At 36.6% G+C, this 26,038-nt stretch overlaps 1 protein-coding gene across 1 annotated transcript in view; it reads left to right on the top strand.

Moving 5' to 3' along the window:
* ctnna1 (catenin (cadherin-associated protein), alpha 1) overlaps positions 1–17,789 on the top strand; it is an 82,173-nt gene extending 64,384 nt beyond the window's left edge. The window contains exons 9-18 of the mRNA XM_052013603.1: positions 1,428–1,580; positions 2,141–2,233; positions 2,635–2,791; positions 4,381–4,581; positions 6,411–6,562; positions 8,245–8,355; positions 10,777–10,958; positions 11,571–11,676; positions 14,565–14,699; positions 16,593–17,789. Of these exons, the coding sequence (XP_051869563.1) occupies positions 1,428–1,580; positions 2,141–2,233; positions 2,635–2,791; positions 4,381–4,581; positions 6,411–6,562; positions 8,245–8,355; positions 10,777–10,958; positions 11,571–11,676; positions 14,565–14,699; positions 16,593–16,877 (1,575 nt within the window). The 3' untranslated portion in view covers positions 16,878–17,789. The remainder of the gene's footprint in view (positions 1–1,427; positions 1,581–2,140; positions 2,234–2,634; positions 2,792–4,380; positions 4,582–6,410; positions 6,563–8,244; positions 8,356–10,776; positions 10,959–11,570; positions 11,677–14,564; positions 14,700–16,592) is intronic.
* Positions 17,790–26,038: the final 8,249 nt, after the last annotated feature.

The following is a 26,038-nucleotide window of genomic DNA, read 5'->3' on the forward strand; positions in this document are numbered from 1 at the left end:
TTTACTCAGACTAGTTGAACAACAGGCTGGTATGATTGTATTGATAGTATCATACCTTGCATTCAGATCCCTTTGTAGACTAATCTCCAATGTTTTTAATGTGTACCTCCATATTCCCTTGGGGGAGCCCTACTATCCCATTTCATATATCATTTAAAACCTGGCAGAAATGTTTATTAGGCATTATTTTTACTATTCCCTCATTCTTAAATCTTCCATTTTGTGGTTTCACACTCTTGACTGTGCTTTGACTTTTTTCGGTACTTATTAAAGATTGTATACTGTTGTGTTGCCACTAATTTTTTTTTACGCTAACTCTTTTTGTTCATTTTTATGTAGCTTCTAATTCAGTGGTGATCACTTTTTTTTCCCAAATGTTCCCTTCTCACCATGTTTTTTTTTATTTGCCCTTTTTCTGTACGCCAAATATCAAGGAATTAGTCTGCATGTAATTTAAAAATTTCTCACCTGTCTTCACTGTTAATATTTGTTTGCATTTTTATAATTTCATTATACCTGCAAATAAATCTTAAGATCCTCTTACACTGTTTGATCATGTATAATAACCACCTGATACGGTAACAACTTATTTTTGTATCCTTCCAGTTCCCTGTGTTATACTATATTTTCCACTTTATAGTGTAACTTCCGGTTTAAATAGATTGCCGTTTAAAATAGTTGAATATAGCTTCACATCAACCACATTTGGCTTGCATTGAGGATAAACCATACTGTGTACAGTTGCTATGTAAAAATTGGAGGTAACTGCTATAAAACAAAATAAAACTTGTTGATTTTACTGAAAATGCATTTCAAATGTGTTTGCTTAGTTTTCCATGTTGCTACGTTGATTATTTCTCTTGATTGTTGCCGATGTGCACTGCGGAAGGTCCATGAGTATAGTGAGTTTGCTTTTTGTTTTTCACTGAATTGTGGCAGGAAGTCATTGAATTCTTACTCACTTAGGATACATAATAGATGCACTGTGACAAGAATAAAGGCCAACTTAACTGGATTAAATTTCTAGCCAAAACTGATGAGGAAATTTTGCTGGATGTCTATGATCATAGAGAACATCTTTTTAAAACTGCTCAAAAAAAGCCTAAGCAGTAAAATATTGGGAACTGAGGAAGCTGATACTGGAAAGCTATTCTGGCATGCAATGCATTTTCTAACGAGTTTTTGTAGTTCTTTGCAAGGGAACAACAAAATTAAACAAGTAACTCTTTATCGGCATAGTTTGGTCTCGAAGGCTGAAAAGTATAAATGCAATATTCAACCTGCTTATAAATATAAGGATTTAGCTGCCCAAACCTGACATACCTTTAGTTAATTAAACTTGAATGTAATGCATGCTTACTGAAGGGCATGTACTGCTGTATTTGCATTGTTCAGATATAAACTTTGATTTCAATTATTTTTAACAGCTTAGGAAAGCTGTCATGGATCATGTATCAGACTCTTTCTTGGAGACCAATGTACCTCTTCTAGTTTTGATTGAAGCAGCCAAGAATGGCAATGAGAAAGAAGTGAAAGAATACGCCCAAGTATTCCGTGACCATGCCAGCAAATTAGTTGAGGTAAGTGCATGTTTTCATCATTGCTAACTCAAGCATGTCAATTTCAGTTTAGCAGCAGTCATCCTTTCATTAAAACTTTCTGATTGCTGGTATATTGGCTGGAAATATCTTGTGAATTTGAAAGATTCATTATCTTTGATTTTCTTTAAATGTTCCATTATTCCATGTGTAAGTAACACCTGTCACCCTCTCTCTGTGGTGGGCTGAGGGAAGCAAGGAATGCTAACTTTGAACAAATTTGCATGATTAAATGTTTCTTATCAATGAAATATCATCCGAACTGGCTCATCCTTTCTGATTCAGTGACCCCAAACAACTGTTTCCCTCTCCAGGTGTTATCAGAACTGACAAGTATTTTCAGCTTTGCTGCTTTTATTTTAAATTTCTGGAAGCCACTTTTTTTTTCCTTTTTTGCTGGGCCAAATTGTTGATTCTGTTCACCAATTCTTGATCTCTCACTTAAAGTCTGCCTAATCTTTGTACAGAGTTGATAACTAAACTGGGACTAGTTGCTTGTCTATGAAGCCGTGGAACACTGTTGTTAATACTTTTAATTGTAGGTTGCCAACCTTGCATGCTCCATTTCCAACAATGAAGAAGGTGTGAAACTAGTTCGCATGGCAGCCACTCAGCTTGAAGGCCTTTGCCCACAGGTTTGGCAAAATATCTTATTCATTCTATAATGTAATCAGAGTTGCTTTTATTTGTTTCTAAAGTATTTAGCCTATGAAATGAAAATGATAAATTTTACTTTTCCTTTAAGATCTTTTTTTATAGGAAGCTTGTAAATAATTTGGTAGTTCAGTGTTGTCTCTTATTTCAGTCATAGTCACTGACAAATTTCAACAACTGGAAAGTAACACTGGCAGCGGCTTTGTTAACCAGTCACTGCTAAATCACTAATGTTGGTCTTAAGGTTTAAGTAAGTGACTATTTTAAGATTTTTGCAAGATGTGTACTGTTAAATAAATGACTTCATTATCAATGCATGCAACTGATTATTTTAAAATAATGCATTCATACAGATATTTATTTATTACATTGCACTTTTTAGGTCATCAATGCTGCCCTGGCACTAGCGGCTAAACCTCAGAGTAAGGTAGCCCAGGACAATATGGATCTCTTCAAAGAATTATGGGAGAAACAAGTGCGTGTGCTGACAGATGCTGTGGATGACATTACTTCCATTGATGACTTCTTGTGTGTTTCAGGTATTTCTGTTAGAATAAAGCAGTTTAATGCATTTGTAAACAAAACCCAAGATGAACAATTATTCACAACTTAAATGGGTGCACATTAAGTGTGTTTGCATTGTACTTCAATTAATTTGGATGCACAAGGTATATTTTTAAGAGATATAATCATGCTTAAAGTTTATCCCACAGACTAATAAGGACTTGTCAGTATTCTGTTTGCTCTACATTAATTCTTTATATATCAAATTCGTAGTCATTGTAATGATTTAGCAACAAAGTTTAAAATTTAGAACACTTCATAGATGAATTAATTGCAATTCAGCTTTCATGTTGGCTAACCGATTACTAGGCACTTTCAGCTTTACTCATCTACATAATTCTTCATGTGTGTGTTAAAGTAATCATTGACAAGTGAGGTTTAGCACCAGCATCAAAAAAAAACCTAAAATATTCTAAATGCTGAAGGTTTAAATGTTTTACTGAAGAATTCTACTTGTATTTCTTTGAAACCAAAGACCTATATTTCACTTGCAAATGCCCAGATAGATTACAAGTCAAATTTAAGAGGTATGTTCTTCAATCCCTTGTCCAATATCTAAAATTGTTCTGGAATATCTTTTGATGTCTATTTCCAGTTTTCTTTTTCCAAAGGATTTTGACTTTTTCCACTTCTCTTGAAAGTGGATTTTGTTGACTTAAATCTGATTGAATAATCACATGGTTATTGAACCACAGGGTCATTGACTAACCATGTTATTATTGAAAATCAGTCTAGGTTTTGATTTTGAGGTTTCTAAGGGGAGAAGTGGAAATTGATTATTGAACAGTGCTCACTGATATTGAAACATTAAGGCACAAGGTAGGTATGCATTATGGTTATGTGTCTATATTATGAAACCATAATTTTCTTTTTTGATTTATAAAGAACTTGTTATTTACTTGTGAAACTATTCTGTTTCACTAATTGTAATACAAGTCTTTTGTCAGCACTGCAGCTTTGACATTATAATGTGTAATTATTTATTGCTGGAAATGGTGCATGTAAGTTTATGCAGTGGATGTTAAAAAAAATGTATGTTGGCTTTCTTTGCATTTTAAGTCTGTGTACATGGAATATTACATAGTTTAAAATAACTCCCTTGTGTTCACTAATTCTGCAAAATTTGAAGAATCACGTATCTGAGACATCTCAAACCCTACAATTTCATGTTACTCGGGTAGGTTGGACATCTGATTTGTATACATGACTATCTGATAAATCAGTTTTGGGTGAAATAAGGGGGAGAGTGGTCAAGTTAAGACTCCCAGCTTGTTTGAATACTACAAAATCTTTTAACAGACAGCTGAAGCATTGGAAAAGGAAATATTTTCTTCAAAGAACTATTCCTGTAATAGCTCTAGCAAGTACTGCATTTTGAAGGATTGAACTTGAATTCACTACTACATTATGCATTCCAAGTTATGAGCCTAAATCTGGGAAAACAACATTCTGATTAGAGGGAGCAATTGAACTGAGCCTTGTATTTAAAAAAAATGATTTGAAGAGAACTGAATTTATTTTAGACCAGTTTTCTATTAAACCAAATACGCTTTCCTTTAAACAGAGAATCACATCCTCGAAGATGTAAATAAATGTGTTATCGCACTCCAAGAGAGAGATGTAGATGGACTAGACCGTACAGCTGGTGCAATTCGAGGGCGTGCTGCAAGAGTTGTACATGTTGTCACTTCAGAAATGGACAACTATGAACCTGGAGTCTACACTGAAAAAGTTCTGGAAGCAACCAAGCTGTTGTCTAATACTGGTAATATTTCATAATTTTGAACTGTTCATTCTCCATGCATCATATTAGGCTAGGCTATGGTTGTGAACAAACAAAACAGTGCCAACTACTCACATGGCCTCCTTCTCCCACATCATATAATGCAACACTGCATCAATTCACTTCTCTCAAGACTACTGGCCATGTTGTCACAAATTTAGGACAAAGTTTCTACTTTCAGGGCAACATGAGCTATAAGTTTGAGCATTGGGGCAGATGGGACATATTGTTGAAGTCAGCGTTTCCATAGAAACAGTGTTTGTGTCAAATCTCGTTATGCCAGCTCCCAAGGACACTTCTGCATGTTGTAGCAGATCAGATCAGTTGCACCTAGATCAGTGGATCAGAAATATTTGGGGGGGGGGGGGGGGGGAGTGGAGGGTGATTTATTAAGACCTTAGTCACTGATCTCTGGGCTTATGGATGTAAATTACATACCAACTAATTCCATAGCTTGAGATTTGAAAACCAATGGCATATGGGGTAACTCCTGTATGATCTGGTTGCCTGAAAATGTGCCATTGAAATCCATTGTACAGGGCATGAACCTGGAATATTGGGGATCTAGTCCAAATAAATGAGATCTTGCCAACACATTCCCATGAAAATGAAGAATTGGAAGATTTACTGTCTTGCCCATTAGTTGGGATTTCTTTAGCAAACATTGCTTCATCAGTAACAAGGAGAATGATAGTCTAGAAGTTGTTTCTGGAAAAGCCCCCAGAATTTTGGACCATTGATCCAAGATGCTGGTTCCAATCCACTATGGTTGCTGTGGAAATTAAGTTTTAAAAAATGTGGAAATAAAGCTAATCTCTGTTACAGGAACTGGAAATCTACCTTTTCTGAATCAGAATCATGTTTATTATCACTGACTTGTATGTCGTGGAATTTGTTGTTTTATGGCAGCAGTAGTGCAAAGACATAAAATTACTATAAATTACAAAATAGTACCCAAAAAAATAGGAATAACGAAGTAGTGACCATGGACCGTTCAGCAATCTGATGGCCTTTCTGATTCCAGGCCCACCAATGTGGCTAGGCTGTTTGGGTTTGTATTCCTTGGAGTTCAGAAGAATAAGTAATGACCTATTTAAACATATAATATCCTAAGGGGGCTTGACAGTGTAGATGTTGAAATGTTTTCTCCAGTGGGAAAGTCGCAGACAAGGAGATATAACTGTAAAATAGGGGCCAGTCATTTAAAACCGAAGTATGTAGAAATTTCTTCTCTCAAAGTAGTGAATCTCTGGAATTTTCTGCCCATGAGGGTGGTGATGTATTTAAGGTGAAGATGTATTTGAAAGATTGAGGGCTAAGGAGCACAGAAGAGAAGTTGAAACCAGCATAGATGAGCCATGATCATCATGAATGGTAGAACAGACTTGAGGAATCTGGTGGCATACTCCTATTTTCTTGTGTTTTTATGACTTAAAAAAAAAAATTGCAGGAAAAAAGCAAAGTAACAATGCTGCACCTGAGACAAAGTGATGACGAAATTCAAGGCTAACACAAGTTATTATTTGAAATACTGTTGGCTGCTGTTGCAATAATTTCAAGTATCCTGCTCTGTGGAATAAAAACCTAAGTTTAAATAATGGAGTTTATCCTGTTGACTATTGGCTGATTGCTAACAGTTCTTAAAAACTGTCATTATTTAGTGGAAGCAAATGGTAATCAATACTTTTCTAAGGTGGCTCAGTAACTCTGAATGTAGTATGCATAGATAAAAACTGAAAAAAATAATTATATTTAATGTGTATATGACTAGTGTGTGAAATTAATGCAGTTCATCCATTTTCCATATGCAGTTATGCCACGATTTACTGAGCAAGTGGAAGCTGCTGTGGAAGCACTTAGTGCCAATCCTGCTCAGCAGCTGGATGAGAATGAGTTCATTGATGCTTCACGCCTGGTCTACGATGGTATTCGTGATATCAGGAAAGCTGTACTAATGATTAGAGTGAGTATGTTTTTCCAATCCGTGGGCAACGTTGCTAAAATTGTGCTGTTTAAATGAAATATTTTGAGATTAATTAGAAATTCAAGACTACAACAAAAATTATTACTTGAAATACTGTTGGTTGTTCTTATCAACCACCTCAATGGCTGAGGTTATCACAGAGCAGCAACTATATCTACAACATTCCTGGCTAATAATTGGTAATCCTGCTGGCCATCCCCTACTGCCTTGTAGGCAGCTCAGTTTATTTTCAGAAGAGCTTCTTCTGTCCTTCGTCATTTTATAATTCTACGTCTGATTGAGTGTTCTTATTTCAAAAGTAGCTCTACAAAAATCAATTTATCACTTAATCTGGACTTTAAGTAATTTTCATCTTTTTTTAAAAAAATTTGCATACTGAAGGCTCAGTTCACTCATTTTCTCAAACCAGCAAACGATGTTTCTCAGTACTGATTGAGGCTTTTACCCTTATCATCAGAGTGCGGTCGGCCAAAATAATTGCAACTACTTTGCCAAGATTGCCAGTATTTAACTGCAGCCAGTAGAAATGTTAGGCATATTGAATTGTTCCACCAGGTTATTATCACCACAGAGGTGAAGTGGTTAGCTGACACAGGTTAAAGTAGCTGAAGTGTTTAACAATGTTCAATGGACCAATTAATATAATTCGTGGAACTAATGTTTTTTTTTTGCTGCAGAAGTACCCCTTCTCCAGCAGAACAATATCACAACAAGATGTAACCATATGCAGGATTGGTGTTTAAAGTTTAAATGCCACTCTTAATTACAAATTAAGGATGACATTTCATAGTCACTAATTAGTCAATAATGATGAAAGAGAGGCAGTTACAGGGTTCCTGCATCAGGTGAAATTGATTAAGATAAAATTGCATCTGTTTAGAAGTGGGTTGGTTTCTTTGTGTTCACAATGTTATCAGTGTGTTTAAAATCTATAAGAAGACTTTTAAATAATATGTTATAATTGAGTGATAATCTGGTCAGATTTAATTAATGCAGTTGAAAATATATTTATCACAAAACGTGAGCATTTCTGATCAGCATCAAGCTTTTACCTGTGGGTAGTTTCCTCAAAATTAAGGAAAAATTAAGCTATTTTCCAGTTTATTAAGGTACAGTAATAAGTTCCCTTATTCTGAAAATCATTCAAAATCATACTAGTTATGACCTTGAGGTTAGAAATTTTGGTTTAATCTGCACAAGCTTTTGAATAGCTGCCAGTGAGCCCAATTAGTGGAAAGTAAAATAGTGATTAATTCATCTGGGGGAATGGCTTGCATAAAGTAAGATTTTGGATAATAATCTTTTGTGTACAGATTTGTGTCTAGCAAGAATAGACAATCTAATGTCTTTCATTTGTTTACCTGTCATCTAGAAATTATAAAATTAGTGAATGCGTAATTGCACTATTGTAGGGTAACCTACTGTTGGTGTTATCTAGCAGCAGTTATTTTTGAGCTTGTGACCGTCCTTAATATTGAAAAGTTTCACTGCAGTACAATTTACATATTTGAAAACTTGAAATTTTCAAACCAAGTATGCATCTATTTAAATGTCAGTACTGCAATCATTTTCGGTTTTCCCAATGTCAATGTATTAATACAACTTTCCCTACGCAACACCACCACCACCCCCCCACCCCCCCCACCCAAACCCCTCACCAGACTCCTGAAGAATTGGATGACTCAGACTTTGAAACCGAAGACTTTGATGTACAAAGTAGAACTAGTGTCCAGACGCAGGAAGACCAGCTTATAAATGGGCAAAGTGCAAGGGTAAGAAGTTGCATATTATGTGTCTATTAACTCTATAGTTGGTTAATACACATCTTATTACACAAGTCTCTTTGTTGTACTTTAACTGCTTTTAAATACCAAAACCTTGGCTGTTGAGTGTGTTACCCGATTTATGGGGAACAACAGACAGCTGTACAAAGTTATTAAATGTGAGCCTTTAAGTCAACCATCGAAATCAGTTAATAAACTGCTGCATAACTAATTAAGGAGAAAATAAAAGTCATATCATGCAGTAAATAACTTGTAATTTAATTATTTTGCCTAATTGCAGTAGAATCTTTTATAATAAAAAAATTTTAATTGAACCTTTTTGGGGGGAGGGGTGCTTGCATGATTTTCTTTAAAATAGCTGTGGAAAATGTAAGACTACAGAATGCTGTCCTCTATCAAATGGGAATTTGTTTTGAATACAGCCGAGGCAGACTGAACGTAGATGACAGCTGTTAGGATCTGAAGAATGAGTTTGGGCAGTTTCAGTACAGTTCCCAATGGACAGTTCCACAGTGCTCAGCTGCTCTGATTTTTGGCACTGTCTACCACTGTTGGAAAATGGGTGTTTTGAAGTCGATGGGAAAGGGAAATGAAAATGTTATGTGCTGTATTTCTGAAGCTGGGATTAAGGCATCTTATCCAAATAAGGGAAGCACTGTAGAGCATCAGCAAGACCAATGTTTTGTAGTACAGAGCTGAGTTGAAAAGTAGTTTTGTTCATTTGTGGATTTCCTGCTTGTATTGTTTATTGTGTTAATTTCTAATAGCCTTTGTAAATAAAGCTTAACATGTTCAATTTTTGTCTCACTCTTTCACAGCAGTTATCAGCAGAATATTTACCCATTTGGAGAAATTAAAGAAAGTGTCAAAAAAAAAGCTGCATATGCCGGTACTCTGCATGTATTTGCAAGGGCATGTACTTGCATGTGCAAACAATGTAACTGCATGTGCAGCGTCAGGAAGAATACAGGCTCACAATTTTTTGGTTCTTGCAAAATTGAACCATTTACAATTGCAATTGGGAGCCAAGCAACATATTCATTTAATTTTTATTTGCTGCTGTATTAAGTACAGCAACAAATAAAATAGAAAGCCAGTTAGTCTCAGCAAATGAATAGATTGCATGAATATGCAGAGATGTTCATTGTGCTGTTTGATGAAAGTACTACATCCAGGGTATGCATTAGATGAATGTCTGAAGCTCTCAACCTGTTGTGCACCTTTTCAAAAAAAAAATTCCTTTGATTGGCAGCAAATGAAGAATGTTGATCCTGGAGAGAGCGCAGAGGAGATGCACCAGGACGTTGCCTGGATTGAAGGACTTCAGTTATGGGGAGATATTGGATAGGCTGTGTTTGTTTTCCCTGGAGTGGAGGAGGCTACAGGATAATCAGATAGTACTTATGAAAGGCATAGATGGCGTAGATAGTCAGAATCTTTTATGCATAGTAGGGGTATCAAAAATAAGAGGGTGTAAGTTTAAGGTGAGGGGAAAGAGTTTTAATTGGGATCTTGAAGGGTAATTTTTTTTAGGTGTTCATATCTGGAATGTTCTGCCAGAGGAGGTGGTGAAATCGGAAACGATAACAACAGTTAAGAAGCATTTAGATGCTTAAATAGGCCAGGTGTAGAAGGATATGGCCCTAAGGCAGGCAAATGGGATTAGTGTAGATGGGCTAAAATGTCAGCATGGATGTGGCAGGCTGAAGGGCCCGTTTCTGTGCCATACGACTCTGACTCTATGAAAAGTGCAGAAATTGCACGGCAGTATGGTCAAGTTAGTCTGTAGAAAGTGACTCAATTTGGCAAGTTAAACCTTTCTAAAAAAAAATCTTTTGTTTTTGTTCTTTGAATAAAAAATAAATCCTAAACTAGAATTCTAAACTAAAATCGTTTAATCATATTCTTAGAAAAACATGAGGTATTGAATAGCCAATAACTATGTACTTTTAAACAAAACCTGAAGATATTATGTTGTGATACTTTAAACTTTGAATTTTGTGCACATACGGATCAGCATCAGAAAAATCATTATTTTCCTACTGTTTGGCTGGGCTGCTTGAATATCTTCAAGATCAGGTGGTGTTTTAAAAATAATGTTCAATGTATGCTTTTATTATGGTGGTGTTGATCTCACTCACGAAGAAGAAAAATTCCAATTATATCAGATGTCCACAATATCAGAGTGGGCATTCTATTTTATTTATTTTCTGTGAAGTTTGCAAGTTTTTTTGTTGTAACGATTAGATTAATAGTGCTTAGAAATAAAATTTACTTGAGATTTTTCTATTTGAAAAACAAGATTCAGCTGTCAGCTTTGTGTCCTGTTTTAATAATTCACATTTGTGACATTTGGACGGTCTTTAGCTTTTTAAGTCTTATCTAGCTGTGATTCTTTTTGTTTTTCAGGCCATTATGGCCCAGCTTCCACAGGAGCAGAAAGCAAAGATTGCTGAGCAGGTAGCCAGCTTTGAGGAGGAGAAAATCAAGCTGGATGCAGAAGTTTCCAAATGGGATGACAGTGGAAATGATATTATTGTCTTAGCCAAGCAGATGTGCATGATTATGATGGAGATGACAGACTTCACCAGGTGTGTTATTTAGTGCTGAATTGTAGCTTATAGTTCAATGATGCAATTTCAGTTGCCAAGTATCTAAGCTTTGAAATTGCTTCCCTAACCCCCTGTACCTATATACTACTTTATCATGTAAGAAACTCCTTTAAACTTAAAACTCTGATAATCTTGCACTCTTGGGACTTCAGTTGTACCAGACCTTAAGGTTTTTTGTTTGAAGTAATGGATATTACTCCTAGTCTGAATTCCCCATTTTATTTTGAATGTTACACAGTAATATGATACACTCTCTAGTGAACCTGGTGAATTTGAAGGCAGCTTGGGAAATGGGGGCAGGAAAACAGGGCCCTTTGAAGTAAGCATGGGAAATGGGGTCCCAGTGAGTTTAAAGGGTGTGGAGGAAACAAAACCAGCTAACCTACATGCCGAATTGTAGGGATTTCTGAATAATGGGATTACACGGTATCAGAGTTTTATTGTACCTTGGCCAAGCTTTTGCTCAGTAGCCCTACTAGCTCCTTAATTTGGTGTTAAATTTTGTAAAAATCCTTGGGGCATTCTGTAAGTACAGGTTGTTATGTGTAAGTTGCTATGTTTAATATTTGCTGCTACTGATCTCCTTTGCAGAGGGAAAGGTCCACTAAAGAATACATCTGATGTAATCAGTGCAGCCAAAAAAATTGCTGAAGCAGGTTCAAGAATGGATAAACTTGGGCGTACTATTGCTGATCACGTGAGTCTTCAGGCACATTGCTTTCTTCCCCACCCCCATGTTTCTGGCTCTTGCTCTCGTTCTCTCTCTTCCCCCACCCTGCCCTCGTCCTCGATGGTAGGTGGCAGTGATGAACAAAAATGGATGTGGAATTATCTGGGATATTATCAGAAGTACCAAGATGTGCCTTGTCCATCCAAGATCTCCATGTAGGACATCTGAAGCCCATTTCCTCGTTGGCTGTGAAACATTATGGTATAGTGGGTACTTGAATTAGGCTTCTGAACCCTGCAAAGCTTTTTTTTTCCAAACTATATAGAATATTAAAATAGGCACATTAATGAGTTTTAAAATTTATGCACTGACTTGCCAACAATCTGTTTCATTGACTATCCATTTAAGTTTTCTTGCAACAGCTTACCACAGGAAACTGGAATGTAATTAGCAATTTAATAGGATTTTTGTCATTTTTAAATGCAGCACATTAACTACAATACTGGATCTTTTAGAAAATAGAGGATAACATACAACCGATAAATTATAAATTCTAGTACATAATTGCTGTAATTTTCACTATTCACAATTAAAATGTGTAATTTGGTAAATAACATGAGAGCAAGCAGGTGCGGACATCTGAACTTGCTCACTGCTTGTTTTGCTCAATATTGTGGGAGTACTCAAATCCATGTGGTGCAAGGTGACTTGAAGACCTTTTCATCTCGATGCAGTCTTTGCCGATTGCTTCAGTTACATGTTGCTACGGATGTTAAGTCTGAATAAACAGTACTTGTAACAAGCAGTACTTTTAACATAATAGTGGTGCTAAAATCCATTAGTTTTAAGAATTAGAATTGTTTTTAATTTGAAACACTTAGCTGGAAAAGCAGATCAGGTTAATCAAATTGCCTGCTGAATGAAATCGGAAAAATTATTCTATTCATCTGTATACAGAGGTATATATTTTTGTGCCAGGTTGTAATGGCAAAACTTTTGTCTATCTTCATAACTTTAATTTAAAATAGCTTTTTTCAAAATCTTACATTATCTTTTGAAAAATCTTTTGGTGTGGTCTTTCACCTTTGAGTATTTTTGTCAACATCCAATTTGTAGAGAGTTGATATAAAATATTAAATTAGCACATAATAGATGAAAGCTAATTAGTTTTCCTATAATTTTGCATTTAAAGATATTTGTACTCGGCTCATTTAGGTTTGTCATGTATTACCAGGGATATACACAGTCTGAATTGTTCATGAGATTTTCAGTCCTGAGTTGATTGAAAAGCTAGCTAATTACTTGCAGGTTAATTACCCAGTTAGCCCACATAGATCCATCTTTTAATAGAAAAACATACAACCTGACTCTGTTTAAAATGTAAAACCAGCAATACCAGTAGTGAATGTATATCGGCATTAAAGTTGTGACGAAAGCTTAGAGTACAGATTGATCTGTGGGGGATTCGTTGAAAAAATTCCTGAGGTAGATCATTTCTTGTAATTTCAAAACACAATAGCAGAATAGAAGGTAGGATTACAAAAAGCCCTGCACAAAGGTACTAAAATCTTTGGTAATATTTTTGACCCATTTATCGCAGCTTTCTTCCATGTAATGTACTTTAGTTTTTTGCTTATAGAGGAGTCAGGCATCACTCCAGCATAAGTAAATGGTAAAATATTGCAGAGGAACACTTAATTAAATCAGTTTCAGCAGGTTTAAAGAAAAAATTATTGCAGTATTGTTGCCTCCCATCCAAGAGTTCCTTTCAGTATCAGATGTGAGTCAAAAAAGGCAGACTGCATTAGTATTGGTTACTAATGAAGGGATTTGTGTCTTAAGAGACAATCAAGCAGAGGGTGTTAACTATTTGAAGGTTTAGAATGAAATATGATTGGTCTTTTGCCCAGAGATGTTCAGACCTGCCAGTCATTTGTCTATTTGTGAAGATGGGCTAGCAGCATGAGCATTTCTAAGCTTTTTACCTTGTCAATATTGAATCTCTCTCTGGAATACTGGAGGCTAAATAATGTACACAAGCTCCTTTGGTACTAATTTCAGATAAACTTCTGCAATTTTTGTTGGAATCCTTCTGCAAATTCTGAATTTAATTTTGTTGATTTTGCCAGCCGGATGATGCAGATAAACTGTTACCTAATCATAGGGAATCGTACAGGTCATTTCTATTTTCAGGTTATCCATGCTAGTTAAAGTTGATTCTGGAGGTCATGATGATTGGAGTCTGGATCCAGCAGACTCTGCCTCTAACTGAACTTGTCAGCTCACCTCAGCACCACTTTTCACATGAACCCCATATCCCTAAATTTGCTTGATATCTGAAATCTAGGGATCTTTGTCTTGCCCAAGCCTCTGCAGCCCTCTTGCATGGTAACTTGCAAAGATTCACCATCCACTGGGTGAAAAATTTCTTCTCACCTGCGTCCTGCTAGGCCAACTCCTTAGTTTGAGTTTGGCTGGGATATTTTGAACCAGGAGTCAATGGAAACACCAACTGTGTATCCATCCTCTCAAGCCCATAAGAAATTATACATTTCAATGAAATTAATTCATTTTTCTATACTCTCGAAGAGTAAAGGCATAGTCTGCTTATTCTCCTTGTACAACAAACCTGTCATCCAGAAATTAATCTGGTGATTTGCAGCATGATAGTTTGCATTTATCTTCCTTGAGCCGCGTGTCCAGGCCTGTACACACTATTCCAAATGCAACATCACCAAGGCACTATTTAAAAAGTGCAAGACATTGCTACTCTTGTGCTCAAATCTTCTTGCAATATAGAATATAAATATGAAGTTAAATCATGAGTTTGAAATGCTGATGTTTTTCTCTCAGAATTGAAATAGCTGATTATTCATAGGAATTATGAAATTCTTAACTGGAATTTTCTTTTGCAGTGTCCAGACTCCAGCTGTAAGCAAGATTTATTGGCTTATCTGCAGCGTATTGCTTTGTATTGCCATCAGTTGAACATCTGTAGCAAAGTAAAGGCAGAAGTCCAAAACCTAGGTGGAGAGCTCATTGTGTCTGGAGTAAGTATTCTGTAATTACTGAAAAATATGGACTGTTATATTGAGATTGTAGCAGACATTGGCTTTCTATACCATGCTTTCTGGGCCAACAGTAGGGCAGCTCATTTGCATGGTGGTATGTGTATACTTGACGTGCACCTATACAGTGTAGACAGAAAATTGTGTGTCTGGCTGGTTGGGGTGGTGTTGGGCAGCAGAGGGTTACTTTAAGCCCTCTACTCTTTAGCTCTTATGGTGTGGCAATCTAATCATTTGGTAGTTCAGTGCAGGGTAATAGCTTGTACTCGGTCCCCCATGATGGACCCCATAGCTTCATGTCTGGAGGCTGTTGACTTTAATTTCCTTGGTACTTCAGACCAGTTACTTCTGGGTGCTTTAATTTCCTTGGTTCTTCAGACCAGTTACTTCTGGGTGCTGAGTTATCCAGACGTGAACTAAGTAGGTTGTATTGGTAGTCGTTCATTTGCAACATACTTGTCATTTTCTTTGTAAAGGTTGGAAAAATGTTTTAGCCCTATTGAAAACAACCTGTAAATCTGAGGCACAATCAGTTCCTTACCTTTTTCAACTAGGTTCTGTTGGTATAACAGTTGGAGTCGCACAGAGCTCCCATAGAATTTCAGTATCCTGTATATGTAAATTTAAAATTGATATGTCTGATCCACCTAAGTTTTTGCCAATCTTCAAGTACATTGCTGTGGACTAGAAAAGTTAATCAAGTAATAGAGAGTTAGTAATATGCAGCAAATTCTTAACATTAACATTATCAATATGTTAGATGAATCGACTACATTAATTGGCAAGCCAAATATCTATATGTTGCTGAAAATAAATTACAAGGTTCTAAATTGACTAGTTTTTCCAGTATTCTGCCTAATTTACACAACACAGTGGATTATGCCAACTGAGTTAAATCCTTAGAGCTATTCACAGAAAATAACATTTAAGTTTCTCTCTACATTGCAACTTTACCATGCCCAGTTAAGATGACAACTTTAGCTGTGCAATATACATAATAATTTTAGTACTTGACCAAGTAAATCTTGGGAGAGAAAGATGATATAGGCAGTGCTTGATGTTTCACGGACGGATGCCAGCATCTCTGAAAACTCGTAACACTAAGAATTTTTAGGCGTATGTCTTAAGTTTTATTGGATAAGGTGAGAAAGATGAAGCAGCACAAATGCATTTCACTCTAGATCAATTCTATGTTTAGATTAAATTTTCTTGGGGGGCAGTTTGCAAATCTGAAATTTAATACAGAGGTCTACTTTTTCTTGGTATATTATTTTTACAACATTTTTAGCTATTTGCTATAGAATTGAAGCATTAACCATTGTTACTACAAAATATGAATTGAGTTGGAGAGTTTCCATATGAAATGTTTAAACATGATTCATTACTGTATTAACCTAAGAGTTAGATTATCTACTGATCGCTTACCATCTGTCAAGGTTTGGTTAGGTCTCATATATGCATAGCCATCCTGGAAAGCTGTTGGTAAGGGCGAGATTTGGCTTGGCTAGAATCATTTGTATGCCATACTTGCTGTGCAGGCTCGCTTGTGAAGATCGGCCATTTTCTAAGGTATTGGACAGCTATCAAAACCAATGAGGCTGTATCTCAAGCCAATAATTTCAGGAGAGCAATGGAGAAATTAGGAAATAACTTAGTGTATAATCAGCAATTTTAAATTAATCTTGAAGGTGTATTAAAAGTAAAATTTGGCAAAGGACATTGTTGTGCACTATAAGGCAAAATTGTACATAAAACTAATTCATTCATAGAAAATTTGATGTCTTAAGCATCAGAGTAGTTTTGATGTCCAATTTTAACACCAGAATATAAAGATTGAAAAAGTTTTAAAGTTTCTTAAATTTTATACATTTACAGGTGGATAGTGCAATGTCTCTGATCCAAGCTGCAAAGAACTTGATGAATGCTGTTGTGCAAACAGTTAAAGCTTCCTACGTGGCATCCACTAAATACCAGAAGTCTCTTGGCATGGCATCATTGAACATGCCTGCTGTTTCGTGGAAGATGAGGGCTCCAGAAAAGAAGCCCTTGGTAAAGAGGGAGAAAAATGATGATATTCACAAAGTTAAAAGATCATCTCAGAAAAAGCATGTCTCACCAGTGCAGGCTCTCAGCGAGTTCAAAGCTATGGATAGCATTTAAAATAAAGAAAACATTCCTATAATATATCACTGATAAAAGTACAGTTGAATCATTTCAGGAACTCTTTCTATAATTTGCTTTAACTTTTTAATAAAACAAAATGTAGGCTTTTAATATACATAAATGTGGATCATAGCAAGTTACACATTCTTGAAGCTAAATAAAATTAGGCCCCATTCCATAATTGGTATGGGAAGTTGAAAAGATATTCACATTAGGTCAAATTTGAGCTTTGTCTGTCTCTCTGGTATCAAGTTGACAAATACCTTCTTTAATAATATAAAATAAGAAACTATAACTTTTTGAGGGATGTGCAGTTTAAATACTGAATTTTAAAGCCCACAAGTTCTTACAATCAAGTGAGATGGCAATAAACTTTTTAAATCTTTTTCAATAATTATTCACATTTGTACAGTAATGAAAGACTAAGGCGTTACATTCATGAGTGATTTTGATTGGTTTAATTGCTTTAGTTGGTTTGTTAATGTGTGGAATGGTTTGCAATTTTGAATTTACATACTTGTTTTCTACTAGTTTGCCTTCCCTTCCCCTGCCCACACCCTCATCCTGCAGTCAAGCCAAAAGGGAACTTCTACCATATTTTTTGTTTTCCCTTTACAAAAAAGGAAGCAAGTTCTTTACACATCCCTCAACATTAATATGATCTTTGGTTGTGGTCAATAGAGCTTAAATAGCCAAAATATTATTGTGCTACGCAATCATATATATCAAGGTAAAATGTAATGGGTATGATAATCATTGGAAGACAATCCTAAATTAGTAACTAGAGATGTAATGTACCACACCTAAGGATGTTTTTAAAAATCTTTTTCATGATTTAAATACTTTTGAACTATAAATTTACCTCTGTACTGGCTATAATTCTCAAATAAAGTTACTGTTTTGACAGACCATTTTAGCTTCTAGCATTCTGAAATTACAGCTCACTGTTTCTATTCCATATAAGCGCATAACAAAGTAGTGTGCTTACCTACTGCAGCCTTGTATAAAACTCATTGAAAATGTTTTTGAATTACAGTTATAGATTTAGCTCCATGTATCTTTTAAGCAGAAGTAATTCTGTTCATGGAGTTTAATTATGTTAAAATGTATTCTACATTTAAACATAATTAGAACAAGGGTGCATTGTCAACAGTATTTAAAACTTGTATGATACAGATATGGGCATGGGGGGGTGGGAAGAAGTGATACCTTTAATTATATTTCTGTAGATTTCTGACTAATTAGTTCAGAGGCATAGATACTTAAAGTTTACCATTAACAAAACATTCTTGTTGTAGTAAGATCTTTTGGACCAAGGGTGTTTCATTGATTATTAGGCCATTGTATATCAAAGGTGTTCAGTTACGTGTCAACTTTTGGATGTTACGAAGATCGCATGACCTGTGGTGCAGCCTTTGGGGATGCATCACACATGATTACTTTGATTTGTCATGGTATATTACAATTGATAAACTCTGATATAACATCAAAGTGGTCTCAGTCAACATCTTTGAATGTACAATAATGAAAGGCAGGAGAAGAACACCCAATATGGAAGAGTTCTGATGCAGGGTCCTTGTTCTTAAAAGTTAACATTTTCCTCTTTCCACAGATGCTGCCTGACCTGAGTTTTTCCAGAATTTTGTTTTTTTAATTTCACATCTCCAGCCTCTACATTTTTTTGGGGGGGAGGGCATTTTCCTTCTGTCTCCCATGCACTGGCCTTGAAATGTTCCTGGGAGAGGCAGGAAAAAAGATGTCTTGGGCAGAAATTCTGGGATATGTCTCTGTAATTACAAGACATCAAACAAGATCTAGTATACTACCGTCACTGGTAGATGCCTGACTTGTAAATCCCCACCTACCTTCTAAGGTGCTGGGGATTTTGGCTCCACACAGGAAGCTGTCCATCACCCTTTTGAAAGCTTGCAGCAAATCTGCACTCGCTGTATGAGCCAGCAACTTTTTACAGTGGTAAATGAGTTTAGCAATTTGTATTCATGTCTCCTGATTGATCCCCTAACCAGCTCAAATTGCCTCCGTAATGTGAATGTAATTCTATATTTTGATGGCCTCAATTAAATTTTTTTTTCCCCCCATGTGTAAAGAGACCAGCTTCAACCTATCATAGTTGCTGAGTGAATTTAAACTAGGTGTCAATCTAGATGACTTTGGGCATTTTCTGGTATCTCTATCTCAACTACCATAATGAGACGACCAAAATTGGATTCAATATCCTGGAGGCAACCTGACCAATGACTTGCACAGAGAATAGTATTTCTTGCTCATTTAACTATCTTGGCAGGGCATCTTATCACTTTGATTTTTGTGATGGCCTCAGGTGATTCATGCACTTTCAGAGATTCATGCACATTAACTGCAAGGTTCTTTCACACAACAGCTTTAAGTACACAAGTGCTTGAATATGTGCTCACTTTTGCTTATACAGAAAGTGCACAACGCTCAAATGTATTTCTGATGTAGGTCCATATTCCACCCCACCCCTCCAATTAATCAAACAAAATCTATATTTTTATCTTATCTAGGTCTTTGCATGCAGACTTCATTTATCAAGTAAGTACTTGACAAAAAATGTCATTTGAAGTTTCTACCAGCAATCATTGTGGGAGTTCACCCAGGCTACCTGATTTCCACAGAACTGCAATTGCTAATTTATTTTGGGCCACAAAAATACCAGCTCCAGATTAAAATATATTCGCTTATCTTGCATGACTCAATCTGAGTTTATGTGGAGAAAGTCAATTTCACATTTGTTTAGGGGTTTTTATTGCATTTAGTGATCCTAGTTCATTTTGTCACATCTAAGCTTGACTTTTCCAGTGGTTTCCTCATGACTCTTTGGTTCTATCTTACTCAAGGTTTATGCATTCTAAAACTACTAGCAAGTTGTTTTGACGGAAAGCCACAAATGGACAAAGGCACTCTTAGTAGGCAACTCAAAAATGAAATTAAGTATGGAAGGAGAGAGTTCATTTAATTTGGATGTGAGGAAAACATCGTTAAAATATTTGTTGTGGAGAGGGAGACAAGCAATGGAGACACAGAGATAAGTGCCTATGCATGAACATTAATATTTATTTCACAGAAATGGTTTTTGCCCTTAATTGGAGGAAGCAGTGATGTAGATCTGTTGCCCCAAGAATGTTGTCTACCTGCCCCAGGGCTGGCCTTTTGTGTGATCCTGGTTCTTCTGGGATCCAATGTCCAACACTTAAGCAACTTCAGCATTGAGAACTGTAATAAAGATATTATCTTAGTACAAACATCTGGTTGTAATCTCTGAATGGCTATAACAAACACACAACTTGGAACCAGTTTTTAAACAATTTTTTTAAAAATATACTTTGCTTTTTCTTTCCATCATTTCAAATACAAACAATTAAGAACATTGAAATTTAGTAATAAGAACAGTACATAGCTTTCTCCTGACAGCTGCTTTTGCCCATTGATTTTAATGGGGACTACTATGTTTGCATCAGGCTGAACATCCACGGGCTTCCCAACTATCATTCTGGTGCAGGCTTCGTGGGCAGACATCCTGCCTAATACCTCAGAAGCCTGTGAATATTCATTGCCCTGTTGGATTCCATGCATAGTCTGCTAGTGCAAGACAGACTGGTCAAAAGATACCTGAAAAAATCCCAGTTTTAGTCATAGCCGTTGTTTAAGTTGTATAAAACATTGATCAAAATCTATATATATTCAGTTCCATGCACCAAACATTAAGGAGCAGATTAAGGATGGGAGACAGCTCAAATTCACCAGAAAGACAACAGGGTTTTAAGGGTTAAATTGAGGATGGGTTGCATACTCCTAATGCATATTTACCTGCATTTAGATCGAGATCTAACTAAGATAGTGGATTTGATAAGGTTGGTAGAGAATTAAACTAATGTGCCTAACCTCTGGGGTTTCTTAATGAGAATTGGGCCATTTACCTTCCACCAGAAGTCTGCTAGATGTATGGAACTTTTCAAGACCATGGTTGATTTTTTTTCATTCTGCGAGCATCAAATTTGGATAAATTAATTGGGGTGCAGATCTCCTCTGGTTTAAATAAATGATAGAAGGCTTCATAACTAAATAGTTCAAATGAACAAACAGTAGATGCTGGAACTAATCAGGTCATGGGTCATCTGTGGGGAGATGAAATAAACATTTCAGGTTGATAACCTGTCATCAGAACCTGGAAAAGGTAGAAATGTTTTGGAAAAAAGAGTGGAATAGAGAGAACAAAGGGGAGTGCCTGCAGTGTGTTGGAGACCAGGAAAGATTTAATGACCTAAGGTGGAGGTGTTGGCTGAAAGGATGGTATGGCTAGAGAACAAAAGTTATGTCTGAGGGAGCTGTAAGTAGATGAGAATAAACAATCAGCCTAAAATGGCTGATTATCTGAAATTGATCTTGGTGCTGAGTCCAGAAGGCTGTAATGTGCCCAATTGGAAGATAATGTGCTGTAGCTTGAAGAGCAAAGCTTCATTGGATCAGTGCAGGAGGACCTAGACAGAAGTTAAAGTGGGAGGGAAATTAAAACGATGGTTCACCCTCAAACTGAATGGAGGTGGTTTGGAATGGGATTTTTCCCCCACAATCTACATTTGGTCTTGCCAATTTAGAGACCAGGTTGTGAACAGTAAATGAAATGCACATTTGGAAGCAGTACCAGTAAATTGCAGCTTTACCTGAAAAGAATGTTAAGTACTCAATGCAGCAGGAAGGGAAGAGATAAAAGAAGCAGGTGTTGCATCCTTTATGGTTGTGTAGGAAGGTGCTGTGAAAAGGAGATGACGTTATTGGTGGAGTTAGGGAAAAATAAAAAAGCTGGTGTGTTCAAGAGAGAACGGTGCACACAAGCAGTTTCCTTGTGCAAAAATATGGAGAGATATTATGGAGGTATGTTACGAATGACACTTTTAGAAGCTCAGCTCTGTAGCCAACTGCTCCTTCCATGTGTGAATGCAAAAGTCACATTGACCAAAAATGGAAGGTGCTAGATGAACTTTTGTAGACAATGCAGCAATGAGTGGAAAATTGTTGTGTGACTTTTATCAATATCCCTTAATCCCATTCCCCTTATCCCACATTGTGCAACTTGTGCTCTCTCTCACATGCCCATCAGCTCCACTTTTTTTTGTTTGCCATTAATTATGTGGTAATTTTGTTTGCCATTAACTTAAGAAGTAACTTGTAGCTAATTAACTCACCAGTGCATGTCCGGGATGTGGAAGGAAACTAGAACACCTAGAAGAATTTTATGCCATTCTATGGCATAGGAGAGAAAATGCAATCTCCACCTAGACCATACCATAGAACACTACAGCACAGAAAACAGGCCATTCAGCCCTTCTAGTCTGTGCCAAAACTTTATTCTGCTAGTCCCGTTGACCTGCACCCAGTCCATAATCCTCCAGACCTCTCCCATCCATGTATCTATCCAATTTATTCTTAAAACCTAAGAATGAGCCCGCATTTACCACGTCAGATGGCAGCTCGTTCCACACTCCCACCACTCTCTGAGTGAAGATGTTCCCGTAAACCTATCCCCTTTCACCCTAAAGCCATGTCCTCTCGTACTTATCTTCCTAATCTAGGTGGAAAGAGTCTATTCGCATCTACTCTGTCTATACCTCTCATAATTTTGTAAACCTCTCAAATCTCCCCTCATTCTTCTACGCTCCAAGGAATAATGTCCTAACCTGTTAAATCTTTCCCTGTAACTCAACTCCGGAAGATCTGGCAACATTCTAGTAAAACCTTCTCTGCACTTTCAATCTTACTGATATCTTTCCTATAGTTAGGTGACCAGAACTGCACACAATACTCCAAATTTGGCCTCGCCATAACATCCCAACTCCTATACTCAATACTTTGATTTATGAATGCCAGAATGCCAAAAGCCACCTTTACAACCCTGTCTACCTGTGATGCTACTTTCAAAGAATTATGTATATGAACTCCCAGATCCCTTTGTTCCTCTGCACTCCTCAGTGCCCTACCATTTACTGTGTATGTCCTACCTTGATTTGTCCTTCCAAAATGCAACACCTCACACTTGTCTGCATTAAATTTGCCATTTTCTGGCCCATTTTTCCAGTTGGTCCAGATCCCTCTGCAAGGTTTGAAAGCCTTCCTCGCTGTCCACAACGCCTCCAATCTTAGTGTCATCAGCAAACCAAGGTCAGGATTGAACCCAGGTCCTTAGAACTGTGAGGCAGCAATACCAACATGAGCTACCAAGCCACCCGAAGTAAACCGAGATTCTAGTCACAACATTCCACCCCCACCCAATGGTTTCAACAGATTCCTGATTCCTCCTCAAAAATCAGTAGACAGATACTGGAAGAAACTATGCACAAGCGGAAGTGGTCCCATATTCACCAAATGAAAAATGAGTGCAAAAAGGGAGAAAAATACCTGACTCAAAAAATAGCACCAAAAAGCCACTTCACCCTGGCTTTATCGGGAGGCAGCTTCTGCTCAACGCTTCCTATAGGCAACAGCCAAGTCTTCCACAAGCTTGTCCTCGCAATTGTGACCTCTACTAGCTCTCACAAGTGCCTGCACTGGTCTCTCAGTGGGTCAGCCTCACTCTTATGGTCCTTGCCTTGTAATCTGTGCAGGCTTCCTCTGCTGAGATATGCCTCCTATAACTTTTTGCTATTCTCTGCTACATTGCAGGAGTGCCAGAAATTTCAACTAGCAATGTGAGGAATCTTCCATTGCTAATCAAACTGAGTCTTGAATTCATCCCTAGAAGGGGCAGTTGACTGCTTTGAGTGCTGTCAATAGCGCAGGCATTCATACTTATGTACGTGGTCCATGGCAACTTCCTACCAAGGGGAAACTGCTTTCTGAGTGTACTGTCCTTCAGAAGCTTATGTAGTTTCCTCTGTCCTCAGGGAAAAAGTGGACTTGGAATTCTGTTACATCCTGCCATAATAATGGGGACACTTCTGTTCTTGCAGGATTGCTTCTAATATTTCTGTCACCGATGTGTGAGGGAGAACCAGTCAGTCTGCATGTGATGTGTTTTACAGAGCTGTGCAGCATACTGCCTATGACAGCAGGAGAAATGTGTCTGGCCTTCCAAATTATGTTCAATTTGAACCTTAAGTGTTGTTAAAAGCTGTTTTCTCTGTGAACGAACACATCAGTCTTATTACCATCAATGTGGGAGAAAATCTCACCACAAACAAAGTTTGAGTATTGCCTGGACACCCGGTGTGCCAGAAAAATAACACTGACACATAAAATTTTCCTACCAAGAAAAAGTCTGGCATTAAATCCCATTGAATTGTGTGCAAAAAATAATCAAGGAAATGTTAATGTGAAATTTGATGGTACAATGGTGTTTTGGTCATTTTACAAATACATTTCTAGGCCTTCAAATGGCTTTAAATAACAATAAAAAAGAAAAATAATAAAATGACTTGAAAACATCTTAAAGGATCAGTATTTAGAGCATAAGCATAAATTAAAATAAAGAAAAATAAACCAACCACTTTGCAGTATTTTCTTATCAATATCAATGACCCCTTTCAAAGGAAATGTCATTTTGTGAATGCCTGTCATGGTTGGCATAGTGCTGAGTAGCCCGATGCAGAGAGTATCTGGCTACTCATCCAGAGGACTTCTCTGCTCTGTCTTTGCACCCAGTGCAGAGTCCAGTGGCAGAGCAGGAGGCCAGATGCCCCAGTGTCTGATATCTAGCTTGTGTCTGATTTCCTTGAAGAAGCCCCTTATGGTTCTCTACCAAATTGCTAGCTGAAGGGTTTAGTAAATTTAGACCCATTATGATAGTTGTAGATATTCCCATACACTGGTGGGTTGTTTACTCAATAGTAATTCTAAAATATTCTCTGTTTTTGGTTCCAGGACATGCTGTTGCAGAAATCTATTATGTATTAACAGCTCATTAAGATGAGCTATTCTGCCTATCCCAATCTGTATAGATGTTAAAATTCCTTATTAAAACTACATGCTTATCTAATTTCTACACTTGTATATTTTGCCACTTCAAGGCAGTTACCAGAGATTATATAGGACCTTCAATCCTGTTTACAAAGGCGTGTCCTTTTAATAATGGAATCACCCATAACTATCACATTGTTCATCCCAGTGATTGGGATCATAACAGAAATTTCCACGCTCACCAACGTGATTTAGTCCCTTTCAATTGCAATGAACTCAATTTATACCCTGGTTCCAATTAATACAATTATAAAGCATTAGTTTAATTTGTATGGAACAATGTACCCTTGACAATAATATGTTCTCCAATATTATTTTGGAGGTTTTAACTGAGTCTCCACATTGTGATGGAAATGACTATAAGCTGCCCCTTGCAATTGCTTTCCTTTTTCATTGTATACCTCTCTTACTAAATGTTTTCATCTCGCATGCAAAACTTTGCGTTTATCTGAAATAAATAACATTTCCCAAATATGCAACCAATTGCGTGACGAACCTTTTCATAAGTCTCACATCATAGAGGGTTAGATATTGTGCATAATTTGGATTTTCAGCAAATATATTACTCAACAAATAATTTATTTTGGCATCATACAGATAAACCACAATTGAAAAATGGTGTATTATAAGAAATTTACTCTAACAACTTGTAACTGTTTCAGGAACATTAGACTAAAGTTTGCAGAATTTGAAAATTAGTTAACCTATCTATGTGTAAAATAATTCTTTGTAGATCGATATAATATATTCAGTCTTTCGGCCTCATTATGGCTATCAATAGATTTTCATAAATAAAGTATAATGGTTTAGAGCTTTTATTAAAGTAAATATAGTTGATCATTGACAATGCTATAATATTGACATAAAATTGATGATGAAGGAAATGAACTAATGGTTTTGTTTTTACAAATCATTGAACACATTATTTCAAACAACTTCAATCAAACTTGAAAATCTAAGGAAAAATACAATCCAAATCAAATATAGGACCAAGTAACTTGATGGATCTATTCCTTTGTTTTGCATTCCCTATTAAATAACGTAGACGAGAAATGCAATCAGAATAATTTGGATCTTATTGCTGAGTAGCCCATTTGGAAGACAGTTACCTTTCATGTCAAATGCATGACAGAACTGGAAGGCCTTTGTAATGATAATGATTTTAT

This window comes from Pristis pectinata, chromosome 4 (genome assembly GCF_009764475.1).
Source record: "Pristis pectinata isolate sPriPec2 chromosome 4, sPriPec2.1.pri, whole genome shotgun sequence".
Lineage (NCBI taxonomy): Eukaryota > Metazoa > Chordata > Chondrichthyes > Rhinopristiformes > Pristidae > Pristis > Pristis pectinata.